This window comes from Aplidium turbinatum, chromosome 2 (assembly GCF_918807975.1).
Source record: "Aplidium turbinatum chromosome 2, kaAplTurb1.1, whole genome shotgun sequence".
NCBI classification, from domain to species: Eukaryota; Metazoa; Chordata; class Ascidiacea; order Aplousobranchia; family Polyclinidae; genus Aplidium; species Aplidium turbinatum.
In genome coordinates this window covers 43226721-43254646 of record NC_137473.1, presented here as the reverse complement: position 1 = coordinate 43254646, position 27926 = coordinate 43226721, and the positions used below count along the sequence as shown (strand labels likewise).

Here is a 27926-nt window from a genome sequence, read left to right as displayed (position 1 = left end):
CATCTATCCTGTCATAGGTTAGACAACTGTCACTGGTTCAGTCCAAGAGAAACCCAAATCATCTATCATGCCTCTTCCCAGACAGCAAAATCGGTCATTTTAAAATTGATTCAACGTCTGCAGACGTTGAATCAATATACAAACGATGGATTTTATTGTCTGGGTCCAAGTGGCCGTATGTTACTGGGGAAGCGATGAAAATTGACAGGTCATTGCGGAGCCGTTTGAACACTGAGAAAGACAAAATATATGAATAAAATTGATTGGATTATGAAAGGCATTGCATAATTTTTAAAATTTTGAAAGCTACATTAAAATTCATCTGACGTCCTCTTGCATTGCAGACTGCCTGTTATATGTTTATGAGAATATCTGAATTAAATTGTATTTTGCGACAACGCCGTAATTTAATTTAGAAAATTGCTACACTTAGGTATTTCATCTGTTTTTAAGCAAAATCAAAAGACAGCGTTTTGTGCAAAATGAGTTTGTGAATGCAGTTTGCAATATTGGCATATGCAATACACCGAAACAGACAATACTTCGTAATAAAAGTAGATACTTTACCGGGAATCAAGCTAGCCGTTCCCGCGGCATGCCAGTCATTGTCCTTCGAGCGATGGCGGGTTTTCGCAAGAATGGCAAGACGTCATCAAACGTTCTGCAAACAATGAAAGCAGTATTCATTCTATTTCTTTCCATGCATTTAGAAATGGAGTATGTCGCAGATGGCCAACTGATTATTGGTGAGTTTATTGTTGACGAATTTATGTATCAGTAGATGTGCAATAAATTGTCAAATCTTATATTTGCCAAAAATGTTTATTTTCAAAACCACCAACACAATTACCAATTTGGTTCTTCAATATTCAAAATAGCGTTTGTTGACTTTTTTGCCACATTTTTTATGGTAAACTAACAGCAAAATCTTGTTCGAGGAGATGAATACTTACAAAAATGATGTTTTTCCGGTCATTTTCGCTTTCTCACTTCGCTAATTTTTCCGACTATAGATTTATCTGTCAAACATTTTCATTTCTTTTGTTTACGGATACAAATAATAACAAAATGGTTTTATTATGATCAATTAAAATTAAAGAAATTCTACGCATCTAGATCCTGCAGATTTGCTTTCATTGCTATTTTGCTTTCTAAATGAAATTTGAATTCGTACTTGAATTGAAAAAGCTCAAATTGATACAAAGTGGTTTCAGAGCGAATAAACCTAAATTCAATGTTTAAGCATTATTCCCTACGCTCTTCCTGCTTTGCTTCATAGGAACCATAAATGTTAGTTCTTTACTTCTTTTGTTCCAAGATGCCAAATTTCGGTTTCCAAGTTTAAAGGTCAATCTACTCTTTTTAAATATTGAAAGCTACACATTGGGTTTATTTAAATACTTGATTTCAGAAGGTTTTGTTTTGCATTAACTTGCATCCATTACGATTCACAATTCAGCTTAGAACAGCTACCAAATACGTCATCAAAGTGAACTGTTTGCAATTTCTAGAGTTTCAATAAAATGAAAACAGGAGTTCCCTTTTGGCGTAACCAAATAGTTGATACTGTAAATCCTTACCAACAATTTACTTTTGGATGATCAAAACTTAAGAAGACTCCTGGAGTTTGATCTGAGGCTTTAATGCCAACGCAAATTTTGAACATCTTGGTCTGTATTGTTTGTCCGAAGCTTCGCTTGACAGAGTTTTTATTCAGTGGAATTTTACTTTGGCATCGACTATTCTCGTTAGCACAAAACAACTGCAGCACTACTTCGAGAATTTCTATTTAAATTTCGACGTGCAACAGAACACGTTTTGACTGGGAACCATCACAAGTTCGTTTATGATTCTGGAAAGCTCCTTCATTCCAAACGACTAAATGAAAACTTTTATCATTCAGTCATACATTTTATATGATGACAAGTAATTACAAAGGAAGAAGAGCTGATTTAATATTAATTGGATATTGAACGGAAAGGTGCTCCTCCTATTATTGACTCATTGATATTGGTCGACAGCGGGGAGCCGAGCCCTTCTCATACTCTGGTCTCTGCAACCCAACCAACAAAAGTTGCTTTTTTGGTTCATTTTGGATCGTTAGTTAACGTTGATACAATGTGAAAAAGCAACTTTTCTAGGAAAAAACACATTGCTCGATGACGTTTAATTAACGTTGTAACAAAAGATCTAAAGAAAACGGTGACATCTGTGGAAATAACGCTGCTGGGTCATTATGACAAGATGTATAGGTTTATTGTTTGTTACAAGTGATGTAATTCTTTTATTTGATGAGCTCGCATCGCCTCGGCTACTTGATGAGCTCAAATCTGATGACGTTGCAAAGAACTGGGGCTGGCGACAGCCAGTCGTACATTTGCTAAAAAGAATTTAGGAGCTGTGGATGTCTATTTGTTTCGTTAGTTGTTTGCTCGAGCTTGGTCATGATTTCTGTTGTATGGAAAAATGTTCCGGTTGAGTGAATCTAGAAGGCTACAAGTTAAATGCTTTTTTACAAGAACTTCTGGTTTTGTTTGAGTACGTATTGCAAAAGCACTTGAAGCATAATTGCGCCACACCTGTGTCGGACTTCAGCTTGTCTACAAACCCCAGTCATGGCCAAGCAGAAAATGGACAACTAAAGAGCCAATCTAGGACCATTGATAACGTCATCAACATGCTATTTGAAAACAACCCGTTTCCCATTGAACCGTGTTTTTTTCTTAACAACTGACTGTACTATTGTGGGGTTGCTTTGAAAGCTTGCAAAAATTAAAAGAATGGTTTTCCTAAAAATGCCAAACTTCTACTTTTTAATAACACAGCCAATTCTTTCAAGCTTTTGAGTAGTCACTATAGTTACAACGTGAGAATGCACCACTCGGAATACGCGTGTTCAATTTCAGAAATTTTACTAAGTGTGTCTGCTGCTTTGAATTGGATTTCATTGTTGTTAATTATAATTATATCACTGCTATACGTTACAAACAAATACTTTACACACGGTTAAAGCAGTTTTGGGTTTTAGGCAAGCAGAAAAACTGCACAACAGAAGGCGCAGATATCTATATTCCAACGATAACAGATTACCCATGTATTCATTGTTTTTGCAAGGTGAGTGCGAAAAAGATCTATGGTATGTTATACGCACACAGTATAGCGCTAAAAAGTTGAAAATTGTAATTACAATATGTAGGCTAGCTGTAGTAAAGTAAAATAAGTAACTACTGTATTACAAAAGCACAAAGTTGGGCAAGTAGGCCCACGAACCAGAACTTTCATTAAGCGGCTCCGCTAGGTACCTTCACCGTCATTAAAAGTGCTTTCCTACTTCATCCTTGGTGTGGGTATATCTGTACATGTAGCTGCAGCACCTGCAGATGTATACACCTGCAGCACACACGATTCTAGAAAGCTAGTATGTGGAAATTATTTGATCGAGCGAATTAAACAACAGCAAGAAATCAGCATCTCAAAACGTATCCTGTTCTTTAGGAATATCTTATAGGATCATCTCACGGCTGTCCTAATAACTGTCGTTTTTCTGAATGTGATAGGCTACAGTTTTTCAATTCTCATTGTTGAAAATGCAATTCCAAGGCGTGTCAAATCTTAAATCGCTATTGTTGTGTGTGAAAAAGAACGACATTTTCCAAATGAAAACCTTTTTAGTTTAATAATTTTACGTCATACCGATGTGATGCTAAGTCAAACTGACGCTTAAAAGTTGACAATAGTGACGTCACTGAAGAGTTGGATCTTTTATTGAAATAGTAGCAGCATGATGTAGCTAACTGATTGAAATCATAGAAAATAACTTTTTATGATTCTGATAAATAATTTTTTGATACATTGAAATGGCAATAATCCATGGAACAAATTAATTATAGCAACGTTTCTATCAGTTATGTAGTTTGGCGACGTTGAAAGCATATAAACTTGATAAAATTTGCTGGTAGGCTCAGCCACCTTTTAGCCTATGATCTCCAATTTACAAATGACGCTAGACGTTCCACCAAAATTCAAATGTTAGTATTCTGACTATATTTCTCAAAAAAGATGATTAAAAAGCACTCCTACAGATGCCACGCCTTTTCGGTGAGTGAAAAGGAAAACGTTTGTTGCTGTGTTTGAGTGGGAAATGAAAGTGCATTATATTCTTTCAAACTTAAACACGAAGACGGTCACCTGACAGCGACAGATAGTGCAAGAGGTGGACGCCATTGGGCTTCCTTCAGCAAATCCATGTGATCTTTCTATAATACAAGCAGCGGTGAATGCATTTGTAGATTTGATGAACCAAGTCGAAGATAATTGCTCTCAAGATCCGGTTGTTTGAGATGGAAATCCAAAGCGCGTTACTTCGAATAACTTCCCTATCTTTTGTGATCTTCACATTTTACTCTAAACCGAACGGATTTTGAGAACAGATATTGAATATTTACGTCGCAATAAATCAGCGTCTCCTGACGTCGAATCAACGGATTAACTGAGCAAAGAAGTGAAATCTTTGGTTTTATTCTGTGAGAGTTTACTTAGCGATTACCGGGCAGAGCGGAGCCTCCTCCGTCGCCTTCTCAGCCAAATCCGCTCCACTCGAGTCATCTCTGTCATTACTGCGCCCTGTGATGTCACACAGATACTGGCAGACGTCAGAACGATGCGTATTGTTGAGATCACGTTGATGAGTTGTTGATAGCCGAGTCAGCAGACTGGAGCTTAGTTGCCTTTTTAAATAACCATCACGGCTTCACCGCAAAAGGCCCCGGCGGAAAACATGATATTTTTTGTCGATTTATTGTTTGATAACCTGAAATCAACGTTTTAAAGCATGTAATGTTGCAAAATCTGAAATAGGTCTTTAGCTCGTAGCTTTTCTATCAACTTACAATAATTACATGTTGGCTGGGTCCACTATGTCGCCATTGATAAACGTCATATCTTCTGTAATCTCTTACTATAATTAACTAGTTAATGATTTCCGCACTGGCAAGTGGTTACAGTATTAACCAAGACTAAAGCACCCGTACCGCAAATTCGTTCACATAAAAAAAATTTTTTTATTTTTATTTGTCATGATTTTTACTTCATATAAACAAGCAAAATGATACATGAAAGTGGAAATTACTAATTTTTATTACAGACAGGCAAGGCACAACAACACAATGGGATTGAGCATTATCAGAATATATTACACATATTTGCAAATAATAATTTGAGCAGTCAAACATTTTTGGCTTGACGTAAGCCCCCATCATGAATCTGAAAATATTAATAACAAATGCAATACATTTCAACTTCTTATAAGTGACTAGCACATACTTTATTTTACAGTTACACTGTCAGGTTTCTGTTTAAAATAGAGCGGTTGCTTTGTTTCAGAACAAAGTTATTCAATGCGTTAAAGAAAGTTGCCAACCTCTGAAATGCCACGTTGTAATGAAGAAAAAGAACCAGTGTTGCCCTTCGTGCCAAGGTAGGTTTTGCACATTCCTTTGTCATAAAATTAATTTATTAATGCTTTTTCTTTTAAACAAGAAGAACATAAAAAAAACTGCCGTCTAACTAAACATCTAGATTGAATGATGATTCATTGGCTTTAGATACCAGTGCAGTTTCGTCTCAGGAGATGGAGTTGATTTGACTTTAAAATCTACACCAACAATCGTATTCACTAATTTATTATTTAAAAAATCAAACAATATTTGAATCTTATGAAATTCGATCGTGTCTTCTCCACTGAAAATTTTTCCTACATTGCTAAGAGGCGTCGTCTTTTCATGTACGCTAATTGGCTATCAAAATGACCTTGAATTATGTCAGACACACAAAATTATTATGTTGCATATAGAATCCAAAGGTATCATTTTTCCTTTTTGTGCGTGTTCAACATTAGCTCCCTTTGACGTCAGCGAGTAGCGTCACTTTCCTTTTCTGCCAACACCGGGTTGACGACGGCAGATAGTCTAACCAAGGACCATTGAGAAGCTAATTTTGGCTCAGTACCAATGACATTCCGTGGACTCCGAAAAGAAGATTCTGCTAAAAAACATAAGTTATATTTTCAGAAATGTCTAAAGTAAAGAAATACAAATAAAACCATGAGGATAAAGTAGAATTTTTTCTGAAGTAAGTTAATATAGATTTAGTGTAAATTTACTCGAGTAACAATATAATGCAATTTCTCTCAACTTTGGAGCCATTTGGAAAGATTCCGGGCCCTTAAAATCACTCCGAGCCCCGGCTTAAAAGTACCTCCCTGGAACCCTTTTCACCGCTCCTGCATACATCCAGATTTTGTTGCTATGCACTGGTTTACATCTGTTTGGGCAAATGTGAAAGATGTAAGAGCAAGACCAAGGTTATTACCGCTCGGCTATGTAGCTAACCGCCAAAACAAATTGTGCATCTTGAACAAAAAAGTCTTATTGGTCTTTAAAATGCACAAAAAGTGGTTAAAACACAAGGTTGATTTTGTCAAAATTCCTGGGGACAAGTTTGTTTTTTCTCTTTTGGACCGCAACTTTTAAATTGCTTCTTTTCTCTTAAAGTATGTGCTTTGTTGGATTTCAGGTTCCTCTCCCATTTTCTTTTCTAGATCCATTTCTGCTCACAAGAGTTGCCCAATCCCAAGATTGCTCAGAATTGAAAACGCTAACAAATGCTGTTGGATTTTGCATCAGTTCATGCAGTTTTAATTAATTAGTTGAAAAGAGACTTGTCATTGCAAACATAACAATGTTCAATCGCCTTCTAGTTCCACCCATGCGCCAGCATTCCATCAGTGAGATTAGTCTGCTTTTTAATATTCTGGTTTCACTTGGCTGTCGAAGTATTTCAAATTGTTTGATTTAAATTCCATGAAATATGATGTTTTACTCTTTGGGTGAACAAGTTTGCTTTGTAAAATAGTTGGAATTCTGTTCTCTGGAGTCGCCTCAGCCAAGACGAGGTTGTTAGCTGCTTGCTGCTTCTTGCTTCCCAATCTTCGCCTGACAATCACAAGCGCGTTAATAAGTAACAGTAACTGAGTCTTCAGCTTGTTTCGTGACACCAGATATCAACATCATCAAACACAAAACCAACGTTTTTCATGATATCGGAGTGACGATTAAGTGCAAACTTTTGGGTGGGACAAGAAAAAGCACTCAATATAATTTGCTTGCTAATTACTCAGATATTTGCTTTGTCACTTCACCTCATAATGCACTGTTGAAAAGAAGCCGTGGGAGCTTGTTGTGGGCTGGTGGGACAAATAGCAGCAACGTGACAAACAGTATATTGTGACGTGTGCGTTACTTGAACACGTTTTTTCACATTTGTCATACTAAACACATACTGAAAAACGAAACCTCGACAATAAAGTAAAAAGACAACCATTTACATTGAAATACATTGAACTTTGCTAAATATTGCTGTACTACGCTTAAAGCTTTTTTTTATTTTTATACATATTAGGTTAATTGTAGTATTTTTCTGTTAGAATCTATAGAAATATACTTAACTGCACAAATCGAATTTTGGCCAAAAATGTGAATATTTCAGTTGAGTTGTTTTTATTTCTGACTATCACAGCATAAACAATACACCTCAACATAGCAAAGGTCAAGAAAAAGGTAGAAGAGAGTTATCAGTGGAAAATCAAACAAAAATACACTTGAAGTTAGACTTATACAATATACAGTATTACAACATACAAGGTCACGCGGCGCTGGTTCGACTCTCGGTGTGTGCGCTTGAGCAACGCATTGCAGGACTGCTTTCCATTCAGCGGCACCTAGTGAATGGAATAATTCCCTGGCAACAAGACTTCAACAATCAAAAACTTCACTCTACCAATCTCGGTAACCGGCCCTGCGTCAAGAACCTCTACAACAGGGTTACTCAACTAATGTTAACAAAGGTCCAGTTTGACAAATTGAATATTTTTAGCGGTCCGGTGAATAAGTTATTTCACGCGCAACCACGAAAGCTAAACTAATCTGTACCAAATCAGTTTCTTAGGTAAATTGTAACTCGACTGAGATTTCTGAGCAAGTGTTGGGGAGTCTGGGGGGCGAATCTCCCTCAGCAATTAGGATAATCACAATATAAATTGCTTCCTCCCAGTAGAAATCTGTAGAAGCCCTGAAACGTGGCAATTTCGAGGTTATTCTTCCAAAAGCTCAAGGTCCACCATCAACACCCAGAAGGTCCGGATTCGGACCGCAGTCCGCCAGTTGAGTAGCCCTGCTCTACAAGTATGCGAAACTACCAGGAATAACCTATCAAGGTTTTGTCAGTCCGAGAATAAACATTCAAAAACCAAAACCAAACCAACCAAAACCAATTATACATGCTCCGGTCAAAGACTGAGATTGCTTTATCCAAAAAATCTTTCTCAAGTCAATTGATAATAAAGTGAATTTCTCAATAACGCAATCAACATTACTGTATTGCAAGGTTTCAATCGTTTTATATTTAATCAGGTTGCTCCATTGAAGGCATCGCATACCAACCATCTGCTGTTTGGAAGCGTTCCATCAGCTCTCCTTGTGACATTCAAAACTGCCAGGTATGTTACAATTTAACATTTTTGTGAACCATGGGTGACATCAATGAAATGACTTTTGTGTCCTAGCCAAAAGTGTCTTCTGGATTATCCCACACAGTTGCATGGTACAGTATAACCAGATAATCTTCCTTAATTGCACTTGACAGGTCGTGGATGCATATGTTGAAAAGAGGTAGAGCTTGGAAATCTTGGGTTGGTCATTGATTTTTCGGCGTCCAGTCTGCTTTACCGTGACTTGTCAGTGATGAAAGTTCAGTTTGCTACCGAAGTTACTGAAGCTTTGGTAGACTACAGTCAAATTTTCAACCTAAAATTCAGCTCTCTCCTTCGGGAGGAAGACGTCGACAATCGGATTGGCTCTTCGTAAATAAGATGCTCAAGAATTTTGAAAGAAAAGAAGAGATATCGGAAAATAGCCTTTTGATCCTCTGCTAGATTGAGACTTTAGATATCGTCGGCTCATCAATAAAGGTTCTTGCGGATTTTTGGGATCTTGAGGAGGCACTTGCAAAAAGAAGGTTATCTTCGATTGCAGAGATTAGGATAGAGACATAACATAAAGACAAGATTAGCATGGATTAATTACAAGTGGAACATTGCGTTACCGGTAGTACAGCTAACGGCATAAATGAGAACGAAGCAAAATCGTAAACCAGAACAATAACTTTAAAATCTTGGAAACAAAAAATATAAAATATTCACGCCTTTTATATTGGGCCTAAAACATATAAATTATACTAATTTTAGTTTTAAACATTGGTTGAACCTTGAGATTGTGCGTGAATCTGTACCAATCAGTGCAGGCCGTTACTATTTAATCACATGATGGCGTAACAAAGTTTACTGCGGCTAGAAATTATCTTCATTTAAAAACAATATTTATGATTAAATCTTTGCGTGATCTTTGTAAGGTCTTTCAAATTAGTTAAAATTTTATCATATTTTGACCCGACTGTGGCAGGGGTATCCAATGCCTGGTCCATGGAGTAATGACTGTCCTGGATTGGTTTTGCATACAGCCGTGCCTGTTGTAGCTCAGTGTGTTATTTTTGGCCCGCAAACACACGAAAATTATACCAATTCTTCGACTTGCAGTTTACTTGCAATTCAAATTACAACGTAAACCGTGATAAGGCTCTATCTAGAGTCTAGCTCATCTACAGCTGGAGCTGATTGATCTTCACTGGGACGGCGAGTGCTGCAGCTAACAGCAACATCTCTTTCTCGCGACGTTTCACCAGTAATTGATTAAAAACAAATTTCCAAAAATACGAACATTTGCAAAGAAAATGTTGAGCTTACTCGGTTCAACATATTTGTGTGAACAGACGTGTTCGGTCATGAACTTAAATAAGCACCGCTTGGTATAAAAATTGAGTGACTTCCACTTACGCTGCATGATATTTTACGCTTATCGACTACTCTCGAAGCATACTTGACTTGGGTATGGAGTTCAAGGGGATTCATTCTTCACATCAACACAGCTGTGTTTTACAAAGTTTTTGGATGTTTTAGTTTCTGTTAGAAATGCAAATAGCCTAACTGGTATTTCTTGATATGTAGACAAAATAACAACATGATCAGACTTGCATATTATTTTGTTGTATAAAAATAACAACATTTAGTAACACAGTATTACTGTAACATATTTACGCATCATGAAATTTGGTTCTCCTGGAAAATTTTTGAACACCCCTGGTGTATGTGTTGTATATTTTGTATGTATTACTCAACTTGACGCCGATACGAGACAAATAACAGAAATTCTTGTGATGCAGAGACAAAAGGTGAATACATCGCAATACGCTTAGATTTTCTCACAACTGTCGGCCTACTACTTTTTTTTTTGTTTCGAGTTGTAGCTTACATTCTGCAAAATGCAATGCTCAGAAAATAGACTCTGTTTTTATCAATGTTCCTGTGAGCTTTGCTGAACACCTTACGAAAATTAAAGTAAACTTCACAACAAATGAATTTACTTTTACAGTTTCAATAATATTATCAATAAGGCCTGTTTTTCATTTCAGAATGGAATTTTCACCAAATCTAAACTTCAATGTCATGTTCCATGTAATAATCCGTTAGCGCCAACTGACGGTCAATGTTGCCCATCTTGTCCAGGTATGGTTAGTGTTGTTTTAGTGTTTGTGCATCGCCATAAAGTAAATGATTCGTGGAGCTAACTAGATTACAAAACATCACTGTGTCAATTAACTATGACGGATTCATATCTTCAAGCTTCTTTCACTTTGCCCTCATTACCTAAGAAAACAATCGGGATTCTGCCCTTCGCGTGCGCTCTGACGCGTCGATTTGACTGTTCAGCTCAGCTAATTTCACTTGTTCACCATAAAAGCCGCCGAGACTTCAACTAGATCAACTAGCTGTCTCATAGATTGCTCTTCTATATGTGGGTGATCAAGAGCTTAGCCGTTGGACAAACCGCAAGTTAAACAAAGAAGTTATTGACTTCTTTGACCTCCCAAGTAGAACGAGAAGGTTTTCTCTCTTTTGCGTTAACGAACGTTCATTCAATGTGACACTGTGAGCTGTACTCGACCTTTTGCTATTTACAGTCAAAAAATTAAGTTGTTTGCAGGATGCAGCGTCGGTGGGATTCGTCATTTTGATGGAGAAGAATTTCCTCTTCCTGAAGATCCGTGCACAAGGTGCCAGTGCAAGGTAGTCTGCAGCAATATTTGTTGGTTTAGTTGGAGGTTAGACCCATGGGTCCCAGGCATGGCTCGACTAAAACAACTTGATTGTCAGTCAGCTTTTCATTATCGCTTTCTGGTTTCTTTGAGTTAAACTTAATTAAACTGTTGCAATCGTAGATAACTGAGAACGCAGCATAGAAAGTGGCAAAATTACCATAATAATTAGAAGGATCTTAGCAATGTTATGAGAATGATGCCAACGCTTAGCGACGATGCATTGAAAGTTTATAGACTGGGCTAAGTAGAAAGTGTATATTTGACAATTTGCAGGAGCGATGAAAGTGAGACTTGAAAACGTAAGGATCAGTTTACGAATGTGTTCATCTTGTGCTCGCAGCATTAGTTGAACGTTCACATAAAGGTTCAACTGATATTTATGAACTGGAAAGCTGGCAAGATCTTATTATTTTGTTTCAAGTCCGTTGATATTGAAACAATGTAAAATGGATCAATTTTGTCAACAAGGTATCACTCTAAAAATACAATACCTCATAACACCTCCTGCTGTTGGAAGCTAATCAAGTGTGATGTGGATGCGACTTTGTCATGGTTTATAAGCAGTGACGCTCGGTGGCTTAAACCGTTGGGAAAGCAACTTGGAAATATGCTGCAGCAAGGTAGTAGGCACGAAGGGCGTAACCTTCGGGCGAAGCCCAAAGGCGTGTTGCCGAAGGCAACACTTCCAGCGGGGGGTCTGGGGGGCCTCCCCCAGAAATTTTTGAAAAACACTTCCAATTTGGTGCGCTCTGAGAGCATTTCCAAAACAAATCAAAAATAAAAATCTGTCAAATTGTGCTTCGCCTATGTCGTGATCATACATCCATTTAATGTTTAGAAGTCATGAACAATCTTAATTTTAACGTTGCAGGACCAAAATCCTGTGTTAGACATGGAATAATAGTTGTCTAAATGTTTAATTCGTCATGAATATTCATTCTCAGATATTCAGTTAAGCCTACACTACAAAAACTAACACTTAGGCCTAAACATTACAACCGCAAGCAATTTGTACAAAAAGCTGGATAAGTTTGCCTCCTGCGTATAGAAGCTTAACAAACTAAATATTGCATCCGCACCTGAACGTTCATTGGCGAAGTAACGTTATATCAACGCTGTAAAAAGGGCAAAGGCATGACAATGAAAGCTAGTACAGTAGGCTAAAGTACATGGCGAGGAGACATCAAAAAACAGCAACAAGCTTTTTGGCATTATGATGCGGTGCGTTTACCGTGACGAGATACCATTCTGACGAGTTAGTCTAGTGCAGTGGTTCTCAAACTTTTTTTTGTTGCGACGCCTCTGGAAAAGTTTTCTGGACTTGCGACGCACCAGCAAATAAAAGTGAATGAAGAAACTTAGGATTAAAGTTTTGTTTATTGATACAACAACAAAAAGCAATGCATATTATTTAATGTGACGTGTGGGCTTGTTTGTTTTCACAAAGTTCATTGAATCTTGAGAGTATTTTTGAAATTGCCACCAGCATTTCTCTTTCACTGTTTATTCGTGATCGATATTTGGTTTTATCACTGCCAAGGCAGAAAATTTGCTTCACATAAATACGACGTAGCGAATGGGATAATAATTCGCAGTGCTTTCTTTCACCAAACCTGGATAGTGGATAATCGTCATTCATTGAATCCAAAAATTTGCCGGATTTCCTACTATGAAAGGTTCACGAGTCCATTCGTAGTTTGGAAAATTTTCCGGGAAGTATTTTGCAAATTTCGACTCGAGCTTGGACAAATGTAAATAAATATGCTTCGCAAATTTGAAGGGAAAAAAACGCACTTACAACCTCAACTCTTCACTATTTTCAAACTGAAATAACACCAAGGAAAATGATTCAGAGTTTCCAATTTTTTTTTGGAAGGATAGACATCCAATACTACGTTAGGGTATCAGCAGTGGCAATTTTTTTAGTTAATTGCGGTGTAGGCTAATCGGCTAAGTGCATTGGACACATGTGTCCCAGCGGTCCTCAAAGGGTTAACCTTAACCTCATTTTTATAATCATAAACTGAGTTCAGTCAAGAAACAGAACTATTTTGCGACGACCTTGGAAAAGTGAAACGACGCACCAGGGCGTCGCGACGCACAGTTTGAGAACTACTGGTCTAGTGGCTCTAGCGAATGTACGCATTGACGTCACTGGGAAAGCACAACTAACCTACCATAACCATAACACATCTGATTGGCTAAGCAGCTGGTGACGTTTTGCAAAACGGGTGAGGATTGGTTAAAACGAAGGCGTTTTTTGACATTTTTGAATCTGGGAAAGCAAGTTTGATAGTTGCTTACCTGGAGCCTCAGTGATTGTTTCTGACAGAAGGGTTTGCGTCAATTGGCATTTATAGGCAAAACATGCGGTTTGGTGAGGACTTAGACTACTCACAAGCGTTACGAGTAATTCTAGTCACGAATACAGTAATTTTCAAGTTAAAATAGACGTGATAAAAATAATAAGTTAAACCTAGAATTCAGTCATTATATTTTGCATAGTTTTTGCTAAGGTAAGCACTGCTTTCCTTGCTTTCCCTCACCGATCGTCACTGTTTATAAGTCTATTGTTGTTTACAGTCAGGCAGGATGACGTGTGCGAGAAAGGCGTGCCACGTGAAAGCGTGTGGCAAGCAAAGAACACGCATGAGTGCGGACGGATGCTGTTTAGAGTGTGTAGGTAACACTTGTTCTTTTGAAACTCTTTCCAGTCAAAATCTACAGTTCATCTTAAAAGAGTATAAATAAACAGTTTGATGATAAAAGAATATGGTAAATTGAAACAACCTATAACCACTTATATTATTCCAGGCCCATGTGAATGCAAGTGTTTATGCATTTTGCTGCATTCTGTTTTTTTAGTATGCACTTTTTCGTTCTGTGCTGCTATGTCTATAAAATGTCCCACTTTCACCATACCATAATTGTAGGTCGTCGTCGAGTGTTCGCGCTGGATCAAGGCGATTGCTGGTTCCAGCGAAGAATTCTCCACGTTGGAGAGGAAATGATCGTGGATAAATGTACAAAGTGCATTTGCAAGGTGAGAAAGCCACTCGGAGTAGCTGAAAAGTGCATCTACACAAGTGGTTCCCAAACTTTTTCTATTCGCGTACCATTTAGCAGTTTCATACAATGCTCGCGACTCGCGTACCACCTACGCTACAACCAGAAAATCTCAAAAATAAACAATAAAAGGCAAGAAAGTTTAACGAATTGTAGCACAGCGCTTCAAGACTAAATATAATTACAGTAAGCTGTTGAACTGTCGAATTAGTAGAAGACCAATAGATAGGATGCACTACTACTGCTACCATCAGTAGCAACATTGAAAACTGAAAAGTTTTGGCTTTTCTGTTAAACAACCTAAGTCAGAGGTTCTCAAACTGTGCGTCGCCACGCCTTTGGTGCGTAGTTTTAATTTTTCAAGGGCGTCACAATGATTCCGCTTCGTATCTAAACTTAATTGCGTAATAAAGCGCTCAGAGACATTGTCATAACCTGACATGTGCATGAGAACTCATCATTGCAAAACTGTAGCAATTGCTTATGGTTTAACAATCACATAGCACAATTCTACATTCATTTCGTCCCGAGAAAAATAAAGGCTAGAGACACAAATGAATAAAAATGACTGAAATTCCTATCGTTGAGTGCGTCGTATGTCCAACAAAAATTTTCAAGAACAACAACGAAAAAAATTTAAAAACCACTGACCTAGATGTTGCGTCATAAACGTTTGAATCTCCTACGAATAAAATTAATTATGAGTATGACACAATAATGCACATTGAGTAATCGGAAAGTTTGCGCAAATTGTATCATTTTATTTTAACTACTGTCAACCGTGGAGGTCCACGTGTCAACGTGAGTTTCTCGCGTACCATCTGAAAGACCTTCGCGTACCACAGTTTGGGAACCACTGGTCTACACGAAGACTGTTTTCTTGCTTAAGCAAGCTTAATAATTCCGCGGTGTGCCGCTTGTTGAAACCAGGGGATAGAAACTTAAGCGCGATCAAGCACAAGTACGTGAAAAAAATACGCTCCAGTGCGAACAGCTCAGCTAGAACACTCCTCGCTTAAGGGAGTTCTCCTGCTCGAAAATATTTTCGCGCCAAAACTTCCGGTCTACTCAGACTAGTGGCATGGTAGTCTGACTGCTAGACAAGCAACTAGGAAATTTGTAGTTGGATAGTTTTAATACTATTGAATAGATCGATAATATTTTCTGACTTTTCAACTTCACTCAGGTGTTTGAATGCTTCTATTAGAAGTAAATTGGAAGCTGGTATACAAGTCTACGCACTGGACAAAAAAACAAATGGCGTCATAGATTGAAATCGATCAAAAATACAGGTAGAGTGTGTGAATGGCGCCTTCACAGCTTTACCTTTGCTTTGCCATTTTCTAGCCCTAAGCCCTGAAAGTTAAGGTTTATGGTGAGAAAATAGCAATGCAACAGTAAAGGCATAAAACAGCTTTCGCATGTAATGCTATTCACATACTTTACCCTATATTGCTTGGTCGATTTCAATCTAAGACGTCAAGCACGTTACCTCGGTTCAAGACGCAAAATCTACTGCGAGATTGCAAGTGTGGCAAAACGAGCAAAAGATGTGCCTCCAGCAACAACCAAAAACTTGAAATTTTCTGACGATGCTGTGTATGGGGTGCATTGTCAGTTAAAATAATGCTTTCTTTTCGAAGGTGTTTGTGTTCAGCTATGATGATTTTTTTTGGAGGTTTCCAAGCTACCATGTTTGAAACTTTACACCTAAGGGGGTAAAGAAAAGTAGAAAGTAGAGTCACATAAGTTGCTTAAACAGCTCTCTGATTTGTTGGGCTTTATTAAACCAGTTCTTAGTCGGAACAAACTAAGGCAAAACTTTGAGTGGCAACAACGTTTGATTCGGACAGTTTCATTAGATATTGATAAAATGATTGTTGCTTATAATTACACTTTTAATCAGCCTACTTTTTATGAGGATTATTATTGTGTTTATAAATTAAAATTCATTGAAAATAAATTCTGGGTATTTTCAAGTTTAGTTATTTTTAAATTTTAGCTGGATGATTTTTGAGTAAAATGGAGAAATTGCATAATTGCATTAACACGTGCCACTTAGGCCTACGTAATGTATGGAATAGACAAAAAGTTTATTTTCTTGTACAGAATGGAACTGTGATTTGCGATCGAATATCATGTCCTGTGATAAAACAATGTCAATCGTCAGAACTGGTATACAAGCAGAACCAATGTTGTCCCACGTGTCCTGCAGAGGCGCTGTCAAATTGCACAAAAGGGAAAAAAAGACTCGGTTTCGTTGGAAAACGAAAAGTGGGTACTAATGTAATTGTAGAGTTCACAAAAACCAAGCAAAATAAAAAGCATTGTGCCCACCTTTCTTTGTTGTAGTCTACATGATTATCTTAACTACAGGCTACTGCAGTGCAATGACTGAAATGTCTGATAGTTAAACCTTCATCTCTCCTCATTTGCGAAATTTACGCTTGTTCTGTACAATACTAGCATGGTGAGAGATGGACACATCCGGATAAACCATGCGATAAATGCATCTGTAACAATGGAACCATCACATGCTCTGAAATGGTCTGCTCGACTCCTTTTTCTTGCCCCACGGTAAGTACTTGCATCATATTGCGTTGTCCGTGCTAGAGGCGCAACTACATCCCGACAAAGAATTAATGTTTTTAGATTAATGCAACCCAACACATGATAATTTTTCTTCAATCATTACAATAATTTCCAAAAGATTACTTTGAGTCCTTAACAAAGAATTTAAATTGATCTACTTCAGGTAGTAGTATTGCTTTGGTTTGGTGATTTCCTGAGCTTCGATTGAATTTCCTCAGTAAAAGTAAAAACGCATTTGTGCAAACAGTTCTAGTGAGTACTCGGCCCTGTGCTGACAGCCAGGTAGAATGCTCTTTTCTGCGCAGTCTCAGGAGTTGTTGATTAGAATCTTCATCCTCTGACGGAGAACATAATCTGTGAGTTTCGCACACTTGTAAAAGCTTTGAACCATTGACGCATGTCCGGTTACTGAGATTGGCAAAGTATAGTTTCCAGTTGTCGAAGTGTCGTAGTCTATGAATCATTTCATACACCAAGAGGCACCAGTAAATGGAGAGCAGTTTTTAAAATGGTAGGCACTTTAACATCACCCACTCGTCGAAGAGTGCCTGCTTTTCAATGTGAAATTGCTTTGTGTTTTAGTCACAATTTTCCTTATAAACTCCATTAATTGCAGTCATTAAGATCCTTCTTGCACTCAGTTCAGTTGCAGAAGAAAAAATAGTATTAGCAGAGGGTGGGAATCGAACCCACGAAATCGAAATTACTACTCCTCTGCCCTTACCATTAGGCGACGCTGGTTGTAGCGAAGCATTCAGTTAAATTTCTTTGTATCAAAATTTTTCGATCAGAATATCACGTGTCGAGTCACATGACTGAAATCAGCTGAATCGCGAGTACGCTTTTCGACGAGTGGGTAATGTTAAAGTGCCTACCTTTTAAAATGTGTTTCTCAACCGCATAGCCTACACTGAGAGCAGAATCATCACCACTTAGCAAAGGCAGCAGTGGCCGAGTGGTTAGCGCGTTCGGCTCGCAGTCGAGAGCCTGCATGTTCAACTCCAGCCACCCGCACTTGCTGTTGTTTCTCTGGGCAAGAAACTTTACGATAATTGCCTCTACCCAGTGATCGATTTCGAGTAATGGGTAGTACCAAATTTAAGTCATAAGTAGAGTAGACAACCGGAAACAGACTTTGCCGTCGGCTGCAGCGTGGGTCAATGGTGTACGTCGGAAGGCGTACACCGATGCATGGCGCTCAAGTCCGCTTTCCCGCAATGCAGGATAAAGATATGAAAAACAAACAAACAAGTCGAGGCATACCTATTTGAGCTATCGGAGCAGACAATAGCGGTAGCGGACGTTACAAAATGGACTCTCATTAAATTGTAACTTGCCGGCCATGTCTGTCGATGCAAAGTTTTTCTGGTCTAAATCTCCTCTCGCATGCTGTTTTACTGATTAATTTTTTTCTCATCGTGGACTACCTAATGAATAAAATCGAAGTGTATTGATTTTGTCTATTTTCTGTGCAGTAAATACATCGTTTTACGTAATTAGGCTATTGATGCTGGGACAGTTTTTCTCATGATGTGTGATTAGATCTTGTTTAGATAACTCACTTGTAAAATGTTTTTGCTGGAAATAATCTTTTTCTTTGTTTTAGGATCAAATTATATCTTCTGTTCCAGGAAAATGCTGTCCTTCTTGCATACCCAGTAAGTATGCATGTCACATCTGTGTACAAAGTTTATTGTTTGTTTTTGTACTGCAATTTGAATTCAGTAAAAACCAACACTTACTTCAGTTTGCAAAACCATGTAACATTTTAACCTGTCAGCTTGCAGTAGAACAGCAAATTTTATTTATGTTTTAAGACACATACAGTATTAGATAAAAATAGGCTGCTCATCAAATGACGATTTGCATTAGCCTGCAAATGAAACCAACAACCTTGATTTGAAACATACAACATATAAATTCATCTAAGTATTATATTTGGGATTTTGGTAAAGAGGTAATTTTCTTGAATCATATCACTGGTCTACACAAAATTTCAGGTTTGGGTTTTGAGAACCCATTTTAGCTAATTTTGGGGCGCTGAATCCGAAAATGAACTCAGATTTTCTCTATCACATCACGTTTTTGAGATATGAAATATCCCTAATTTTTGAAAAAAGTCAATTTTTGCCCCCCCTCTGTTGTCAAAACAAGGAATTCTGATGCAATAAACACTGTTTTACCTGCAATAATCTAGCTTTAATGAACAAACAAGCATTATATATTATGTTCACACAAATTTGCGTTGTCTTTATTAAAATTTCATGCCTTGGAATAAAAAATAGGCATGCAAAAGAGCAACCATAATAACATCAAACGCTACATTATGCTGACGAACATGTCGATAGGACAGTGACAAGGCATTTTCTGAATTATAGCCTACAGTTCACACAATATGCACAAAGACATTCCAATGGAGTGCAGAAATTCTGAAGACACACACAGAAATAGCAAAGTGCCAAAATAAAGATTGACTCAAAGGGACTTGGGCAGGGCGAGTTCAGAAACAGTCAAAAAAAGAGCTTTCATAAATATGAACTCTTCACTTATAAGCTTAAAAAGCTCTTTTGAGGGACTTTCTTTTATGAGCAGCATCTATAATTTCTCTTTTAAAACTACAACAATAGTCGGCCATCATGACAATCCCACCGACCTTGATAACGTTCCTGCATAGTTTTAATATCCTGGTGGAAACGTTCACCCTGTTCTTCACTAACTTTCTCAAGGCTTTCTGGAAACTCATCCGCATGGCTTTTCAAATAGTGAACTTTGATGCTCATCCTGCATCCCAAATCTTCAAAACTAAGCAGTAGCTCCCTTAAAAGATCTTTATAATTTTCTGCTTTTCTGTTTCCCAAAAAATTTCTCACAACAGCACCGAAAGCATTCCAAGCTCTAGCCTCGAATAGCAACATTGATTTTACAAAATTTTCATCCTTTAACAATTGCCTGATTTGTGGTCCATTGAAAATCCCAGCTCTTTTTTTCTCTTCACTGAGACCAGGAAAAGCATAACATATATACTTAAAACACTCTCCTTCATGATCCAAAGCTTTTACATATTGTTTCATGAGACCAAATTTGATGTGAAGAGGAGGCAAGAGGATCTTTTTGATATCAACTAACTGATCACGTATGATATTTTTGTTTCCAGGTGTCAAGGTGAGCCTTGGAGGCCACTCTTCTTTGTTCCAGTGCTGATCCTTGGCCCTGCTGTCCCAGTAGCATAGGAAACATGGGTATTTGGTGTAGCCACTTTGTTGCCCCAGCAAAAATTCACCATTTTTTAATCTACACAGATGAGCCAACCATGCTTATGGTACTTTAACTTTTCAAGAAAGGTTTTGATGTCCTGATACTCTTCTTTCATTGTCACCGAATGTCCTATCGGAATAGAATCGCACACGTTACCATTGTGAAGTAGAACACACTTCAAACTTCGTTTGGAGCTACCAATGAAAAGTCTTCATTCGTCTGCATCATACTGTGGTAATCCCATTTCTAGAAGAAGCCCTCCTATATTGTTGCAATAAACGAAATTGGGTCCTTGTTTAAAAAGTTGGCTCTTTTTTGGCCCTTTTTGAACGTGCAGTTGGCTCCTTGCCAAATTTACATCTGGTAACCCTGCTGCACAGAGATAGCAGCTGACCCACAGATAACGCCTGAGAAGCCAAGACAGGGAGTTCAAGCCAGCATGGAAAAACTCAACGCTACCAATCTCCACTATGTCCTATTACGATTATTATCATAACAGGAATTTTTTTTATTTTAAAGGAAATCTGAACCAATTTATAAATTTAGTGTAAAAATATCTCTATGTTTGAAAGTTTATAGCTGTCAGAAAATAATTATATTTGACATTTTACTGCACTAAAAAGGGTAAAAATTGGTCAATTTCATTAATAATGGCAACGATAGAAAGAAAACTTGATGTGATAGAGAAAATCTGAGTTCATTTTCAGATTCAGCGCCCCAAAGTTAGCCAAAATCAGTTGTCAAAACCCAAACCTGAAAAAAAAGTTGAAATTTGTAGACCAGTGATTCAATAGTATTTTGAACGATATACCTGTATGTACGATTGTACGTATTTAAATTCACATGAGTTTTTTTTTTGAAGTGCAAAAACTAAATCAAAATTTCAATTATTTTCTTTCAGAACCAGGAGTATGTACAGTGTTTGGTGACCCCCACTACAGGACGTTTGATGGTAGACCATTTAATTTTCAAGGGGACTGCAAGTACGTGCTTACCAAAGATTGCACCGAAAGAAACTTTAGCGTTGTTGTGCAAAACGATGGAAAGCGATCAAGGTCATTTTCTTGGACGAAGGCTGTTTATCTTCGGCTAGCTCCTACAGGTTTTTCAACAATAACAAAATTATGTTTGTTAGGTTGCTTGCAAAATATAAATATTTACTTTCGGATTAAAAACTGTAATTTAACAACAAAAAATTCTGGGGATTAAAAAGATTTCAAACTGGCCAAACATATTTTTGTACATAAACTTGAATCTTTACACGGCTCTATTATTGGGTTCACAACTGGAACTCCTCATGTGATTACAATTGGGTTACTTGATACTGCTGTAGTTACATTTTAGTTATTAAAATGAAAATGTGATCATTAAATGCTCTTTATTATCCTACCAAGACTAGAACCACAGTTGCTTGATTTCATCTAGTTTTTGCACCATATACACAAACCCGTTGAGTTATGGAGTCATTTGGTTGGTTGGTTTTGAATCTTTATCTTTGGACTGACAAAGCCTTGAGTGGTTATTCCTGGGAGTTTCGTTTTTTTTTTTTGTTTTTTTTTCTTCTTTTTTTCGCGCAACGCTCAGAGTTCAATTTAGTAGTTTCGCATACTTGTAGAGGCTCTTGACGCAGGGTCGGTTACCGAGATTGGCAGAGTGAAGTTTTCCGATTGTTGGTGTTGTTGCCGGGGAATTATTCCATTCACTAAGTGCCGCTGAATGGAGAGCAGTACTGAAAGTGCGTTGCTCAAGCGCACACCCCGAAAGTCGAACTTGCGCAGCGTGATCTTGAGGCGGGAGCGTAACCACTGAGCTAACGGGGCGGACGATGCCACCTTATAGTGTAGGTTATGAGACGCTTGACCTTTTAAATGTTCTATGTAGAGATGATAAGACCACTCCCGTTTTTATTAAGTTTCTATTTCATAGAACGTTTATTTTTATACAGACTCTATGCCTGGAGTTGAAATATCTCTTCACCAGCGTCTCACTGTAAAATTGAATGGCCGCAAGATGGCACTACCATATACATCTCCTCACGTGACTGTCATATCAGAAAAGGGATTTGTTGATGTTAGAACGGCAAGAGGTAGTTTGGCGAAGTCTGAATATAATTATCTATAATATAATAATCGGAGTTTATTGTAATTTCTATTACCGGCATAGACTGTTATTGGAAACGTGCTTCATAACATACAGTATTATAAATTACACAAATAGTTTATAGGCTATATTAAGACAAAAATTTATAATTATTTAACCTATCATAGGTTACAACTTAAATCGATTTCGACTTAATAACTTAATCGAAGAACGAAAATTCTCGGTTTAAGTTTATCTTAAATATCAAAGTAATTATTTACATTTAGCTGTTTTCTTGAAAAGCACAAATTGTGTGCGGCATCATGAGATACCATTTTAACACCGAAAGTTAAATCGTTAATGTCAATGTGTAGTTGAAATTGAACAAGCTGGTAATTGAATTCTATATAAGACAATTGATTCTTTTTTGTAAATCGACCATATGAAGACCTTTTTTTCTCTGTAGTTGTGATAAAAATTGGAAAAAAATTTTTTTGTAGGGATATCGTTAAAATGGGATGGAGACAGTTACTTGGAAGTTGGAGCTTCTCCTCAGTACAAAGGCCAGCTTTGCGGGATATGCGGAAACTACAATGGCTATGAGCGTGATGACTTCATTGGAGGAGATGGACTGTTCAAGTGGGACAAGTCTTCCTTCGCTGAATCTTGGAGATTCGGTGAAAACATTTTCGATTGCACCAGACCAAGTTACGATTTAACGTACGTCACCTTACTAAAATCTATTGCAAAAAAATGTTCCCTTCAGTTTCATTCTCATCAGTCTAATTGGCTAGGGCCATTACTATTTAGTCAGACGAACATTCAAAAATTTCCGAATGTGACGATTTGAAAAAGAAAAGATTTTGCAGAAACTTGAATATATTTAACAACTTGTAATCTTTAAAACATATCTTTTTTGTTTATTGTTTTGTCATTGCATACTTTTTCTTAATTTTTAGTTTATAAACCACCTGCTTCTTGCATAAGTGATTTTCGCTGAAAGTCACAGCCTGTTCCTACTTGCAGAGGAATGGAGCCATGCGACAGAAATCTATTCACAAAGTTTCGCGCTCGGGAAAAATGCTCAGTATTTAAAAGCAAGGAATTTCGACATTGCTATCAAGTCGTTGACCCAACTGAATATTACAAGTAGGATAAACTCACTTCTTCATTTTATGTTCCTTCAGAATGCAAAATAATCTCCTGCTGATACCCTAATGATGTTTTCCACTGCCTTTGCTTTAAGTGGGTCAGGTTTTAAATCGCCTTTAAATATTATATCAGGTATCAGTCATTTTCCTTTTTACCGTAGCCTACTTGATGAAAATAAATTTAGGTAAAATAGGTGTAGCTCACTGGTTGCATAATGCATATGGCTACAGCAATGATACAGGTACCATTTATCAAGAAAATATTGCATGAAATGCTTTTTTTTACTTTTTTTAGAGCTTTGTCTCTGCTTGACGACAAAACGTTTTACATTACTTTGAGGTTATTGAGTGTTCAAAGATCAAGTTTTCTGGTTCAATATGCAGCATAAATATAAATCACGTGAGCAAGTGGATATGTGTGTTATTGACGGCAGTTAATTGTTTTTACTTCAGAAAACAATCTTCTTTGTTTTAATACTTTAGGTCGTGCATGACAGACACGTGCGAATGTCCTAAAAGCAAAAAGTGTTCTTGTGAGTCTATCCGAGCATATAGTGCTGCTTGCGATAGAATGGGAGTCACTTTGAATTGGGACAGGAACCTCCATTGCAAAAGTATGTTGTTTTTTCCATCTAATTTATTATTGCATTGTTTAAATCACGCTAAGCTCACTACACTCTTACTCTTACTACACACAACTTAAGGAGTAGGCCTATAAATGTAGTTTACAAAATTTATCTGGGGCCTACAGCGCTAACTTTGTACGTGAAACGTTCTTACTTTGTTGGTTTTAGCCTACCGGTCAAGAACATGCAAGTTTTTTTGCATTGCACCATCTGTGTAACATACCGTAGCCTATTTGTTGTTTGCAGTTTAGCCATTTCTTTTAAAGTGAGGATGAGTAATGGATGAGGGTGTAATTGATTGGATAGGCATAATTGCTGAAGAAAAGGCGGCCGAGAGAAAGAAACTGGCCACCCTATTCTCTTTGGTGCCAATGGCTTAGCACTGTGAGAACCTTGTCTTCTCATACCCGACACTTGAATCAAATATGGGACCACCTTACTTCACAACTCACACGTAAAGAGACTTTGGAAAGATTGATGACGTAGTGTTTTGAGATATCAAACGTTGGTCAGATCAATGGTCGAATAGCTTTACTTGTGAGGTGATAAATGAAATGCTTGAAGGACTAAACAAATAGTTCAACACTTCCAGCACGTAAACAAATCAAATTCTAAACAGCAAACGTCTTCGTCGATTTCAAAATAAATATACACTACAGTACTATTTGCATCAGCTACTTTACAATTGGCAATCACTTATGCTTTCACAATCTATTCAATATGGGCTAGAACTTTACAATCGTTTTCAACATACTTTTAATACGCACACAACTCTAAAAATATCATACTCACATCACGCGGCTCTTTACAACAGGTTTGTTTTGACCAGAAGCTTCTGGAGACTAGGATAATATTACATCACAAGAACTCATTCTTCTGGTCAACAAGTCAAAAAATGTTTTTTAGAATCGCACGTAATGCAGAAGTTTCTAGTAGTAGATTTCGCAATAAAAGATTACGTAATTAAATGTTACTATCGGTTAGTAATTGACGAAACACCACAACAGAATTACACAATAAAACAAGGTTCACCTATTCTACGACAATAATATAACTTGCCGCGGGACTATACGCATATTGATTGTGACAGTGTTGCAACTTTTTTTATTTTTTTTTTACAGCAACTTGTCAACGCGGAAAAGTATATTCTAGTTGTGGACCTCCTTGCAAGATCAATTGCAGGTGGGAGAAGATGGTTGATAAACATTAGGCTACTTTTCTTATGAATGATTGCAAAATAGTTATCTTCGGACTAAGAAAGTCCTTACTTAAAACTTAGATCTTAGCTGTGCAGAGTTACGTAATCTTACACTGGTCACGATCGGCTCTTATGATGCATTACCGTAAGAGATTTTTATTGTAGAAGATTTTGGCTAAGAGGAGGGAGGTAGTGTTTTGCGTAACCTGCACTATATGCCTGGTTAAATACTGAGAATTAAATGTAAGCCTCCCTTATTGTTTATTTGTAGAAATTACAAAAATAGAAGACGAAACAAGCGCTGCCGAAAACGGCCATGTGTGGCAGGATGTCATTGTCCTGCTGGCTACGTTCTGTTTAAGAAGCGGTGCATGAAAAAGTCTTCTTGCTCAAATAAACAGCTCACTGGGACCAAAAAGAAGATTAGTGCTTTGAAAACAAGAAAAAAATTATATTTTAAGAAGCTGGTGGACGATACATAACCTTTGCTGATGCGAAAGAACCCGATGCAAGTCGAATTGCAAAAAAGTAAAATGCATATCACAAAGGTTACGCACTTTGTGTCTCACATTTTGTCATCTTTTCCAGTGATAAACGTTTTAGAATGGCAAGGTAAGTTTGACCCTTTGCATACGGTGTAAGTTTTCTCAATCCCAAACAGAACTTTTACAATCGTTGGTAAAAATACCAACCTAATGTAGAAGATTTATTTTTACCTATTTAAATTGATTTGATATGAAATAGTTTCATTATCACAGAAGAATTCAATCAGTTCCATTCCAGTTAATCGCGTATTTTAACTGACATGTATTGTAAATACCAAACTATTTCCAGTTCTGTGTTTAAGAATTGGGATATCTTTCATCCTGATTTGACGTAGGCGAAATTTCTGTACAATTGATGGAGTTCATAGAGCTATACATGCTTTTTAAAGCAAATTCAACAGCTCAGGCTACTGTCTTTGCCAATTTAGATGGCCCACTTTTGACATTCTCTTCCTGCTGCTCAATAAACAGTATTATTTATTGATATGTTTTGTAGCCTAAGCCTACTAGAAATTATTCTGCTTTGCGATGACCATACTTCCAATATTTTTGTGAATCAAAGCGTCTATATTTAACAATGTCATTTTGCTCTCCTGTTTCACAAGCAAGTAAGAGGCTATAAAGTTTCAGTGGCGCATGTAAAAAGGAGAAAAAGACAAACTTTTTCCTTCGAAGATAGGCTAAATGTAGCCTAAAAGTTAAGTTCTTTGCTCATATGCGTTTGTCAAAATTGTAGCACCCAGTTAATATTTAATCGTTTGTATGTCTATGTCCATTTTCTGTGTAAACCTGCAGTCGTGCCTTAGTTAACTTCATATCTTCTAAGAGCTGAAATCATCATTGGCTTATGCTTATGGCCTGCATTATTGAGAGTGGCGTCATGGGCTCTACCGCATGAGACCTAACAATTTTGTGATGTCTTTTTATTGGTTTCATCATTTCATAGCTTTACTTTCAGTTCCTAGAAATAGGCAATGTTGCTGTACTTATTAACCTAATATATTTGCAAGATTATTTTGTTACTGTAAAATATTTTTACTGACTTTTTTGTTAGAAATAAACAAATGTTCTTATGTTGTAGCCTATATTTGAAAAATCCTCATGTCATCGTTATGGTCATTGATTGCATTTACTAATGACGATGCAGGTCGAACTTTTCAAATGGAAAATATTTTTGCTTGCTTTTTTATTACGTAAATTAAACATTGCATGATTTTTATTGAATATTCTTGTACTTGTATCATATCTATCATCGCTAAACATTAATGATTTTTGTGCTACCGTACCTTAAACTACCTACGTAGAAGCTATTTGTAAAAACCGCCTATTTAATTTTTGCGTAAACTAAACCATATATCAGCATATTAGTTCTCTTGTTCACTGTAACACTTCAGCATATCGATTATTATTATTCATAATTTTGTGTCATTTTTGGTAGGTCTAAATATTTAGAAATAGCCTACTAACAACTCTTTATACAAAATAACTTGAATTTATTTATTCCAAGAAAAATAGTTTGTTGTTTGTTTTGTGACGGCAAAACATAATACATTTTGCCGTTGTCACTTGCCGACAGGCCCGGATTTAGGGGGGGGGGGCAGAGGGGGCAGTTGCCCCGGGCCCCCCGACATTTGAAGGGGCCCCCCTATGTGGTTAAAATGTGATTTTGTGTTATTTTTTTCCTTTTGGCCTTTAAAGTTTCTGCAAAATGCTGTGCAGTACTGGACTGATGCTACTGTAGACGTAGAGATGGTTTTTCGCGCCGTAGGCTTGAAAAACTTTTTTGCATGGGGGCCCCCCCCAATCTAAAAGTGCCCCGGGCCCCCATCAGCTAAATCCGGCCCTGCTTGCCGATACATTAAAACCATTTGCCACTTCATCTTGTGTTTGCTTGATGGTAAGCTGCTACAAAAGACTGTAGGAAACATGTTAGCGGAGCAGCCACATCGTGCAAATGACGCTTTATAGACTGAGTCTCCTACAAGTCAACAGTTGTGAACTGAAAAAGCGACAACTGAGCAAGTGACAACTGAGCCAGCAACATTTCAGCAGGTGGTTAAAGTCGGTAAATGATGAAACTGAGAAAGTAATAACTGAGCAAGCCGAAACTTGACGTGACAAGTCAGCAAATTCAGTTTAGCAAGCG

At 37.4% G+C, this 27926-nt stretch overlaps 1 protein-coding gene across 1 annotated transcript; it reads left to right on the top strand.

The window, feature by feature from the left end:
- Positions 1–712: 712 nt before the first annotated feature.
- On the top strand, positions 713–27627 carry LOC145764313 (BMP-binding endothelial regulator protein-like). The gene is made up of 19 exons (XM_082575932.1): positions 713–746; positions 3029–3114; positions 5383–5476; positions 8469–8554; positions 10582–10675; positions 11154–11318; positions 11609–11688; positions 13852–13951; positions 14202–14311; positions 16444–16608; positions 16801–16911; positions 18533–18584; positions 21083–21283; positions 22127–22267; positions 22761–22980; positions 23287–23409; positions 23895–24025; positions 25159–25219; positions 25507–27627. Exons 1-19 carry the CDS (start codon positions 713–715, stop codon positions 25715–25717), a joined length of 2265 nt encoding a protein of 754 aa, XP_082432058.1. The 3' UTR covers positions 25718–27627.
- The last annotated feature ends 299 nt before the right edge of the window (positions 27628–27926 follow it).

Coding starts and splice junctions, on each gene's coding strand:
- LOC145764313 (XM_082575932.1), top strand. CDS start 713: ATGGAGTATGTCGCAGATGGCCAACTGATTATTG. Junction 747..3,028: donor AGATGGCCAACTGATTATTG/GTGAGTTTATTG, acceptor TTTGGGTTTTAG/GCAAGCAGAAAAACTGCACA. Junction 24,026..25,158: donor CAGGAACCTCCATTGCAAAA/GTATGTTGTTTT, acceptor TTTTTTTTACAG/CAACTTGTCAACGCGGAAAA.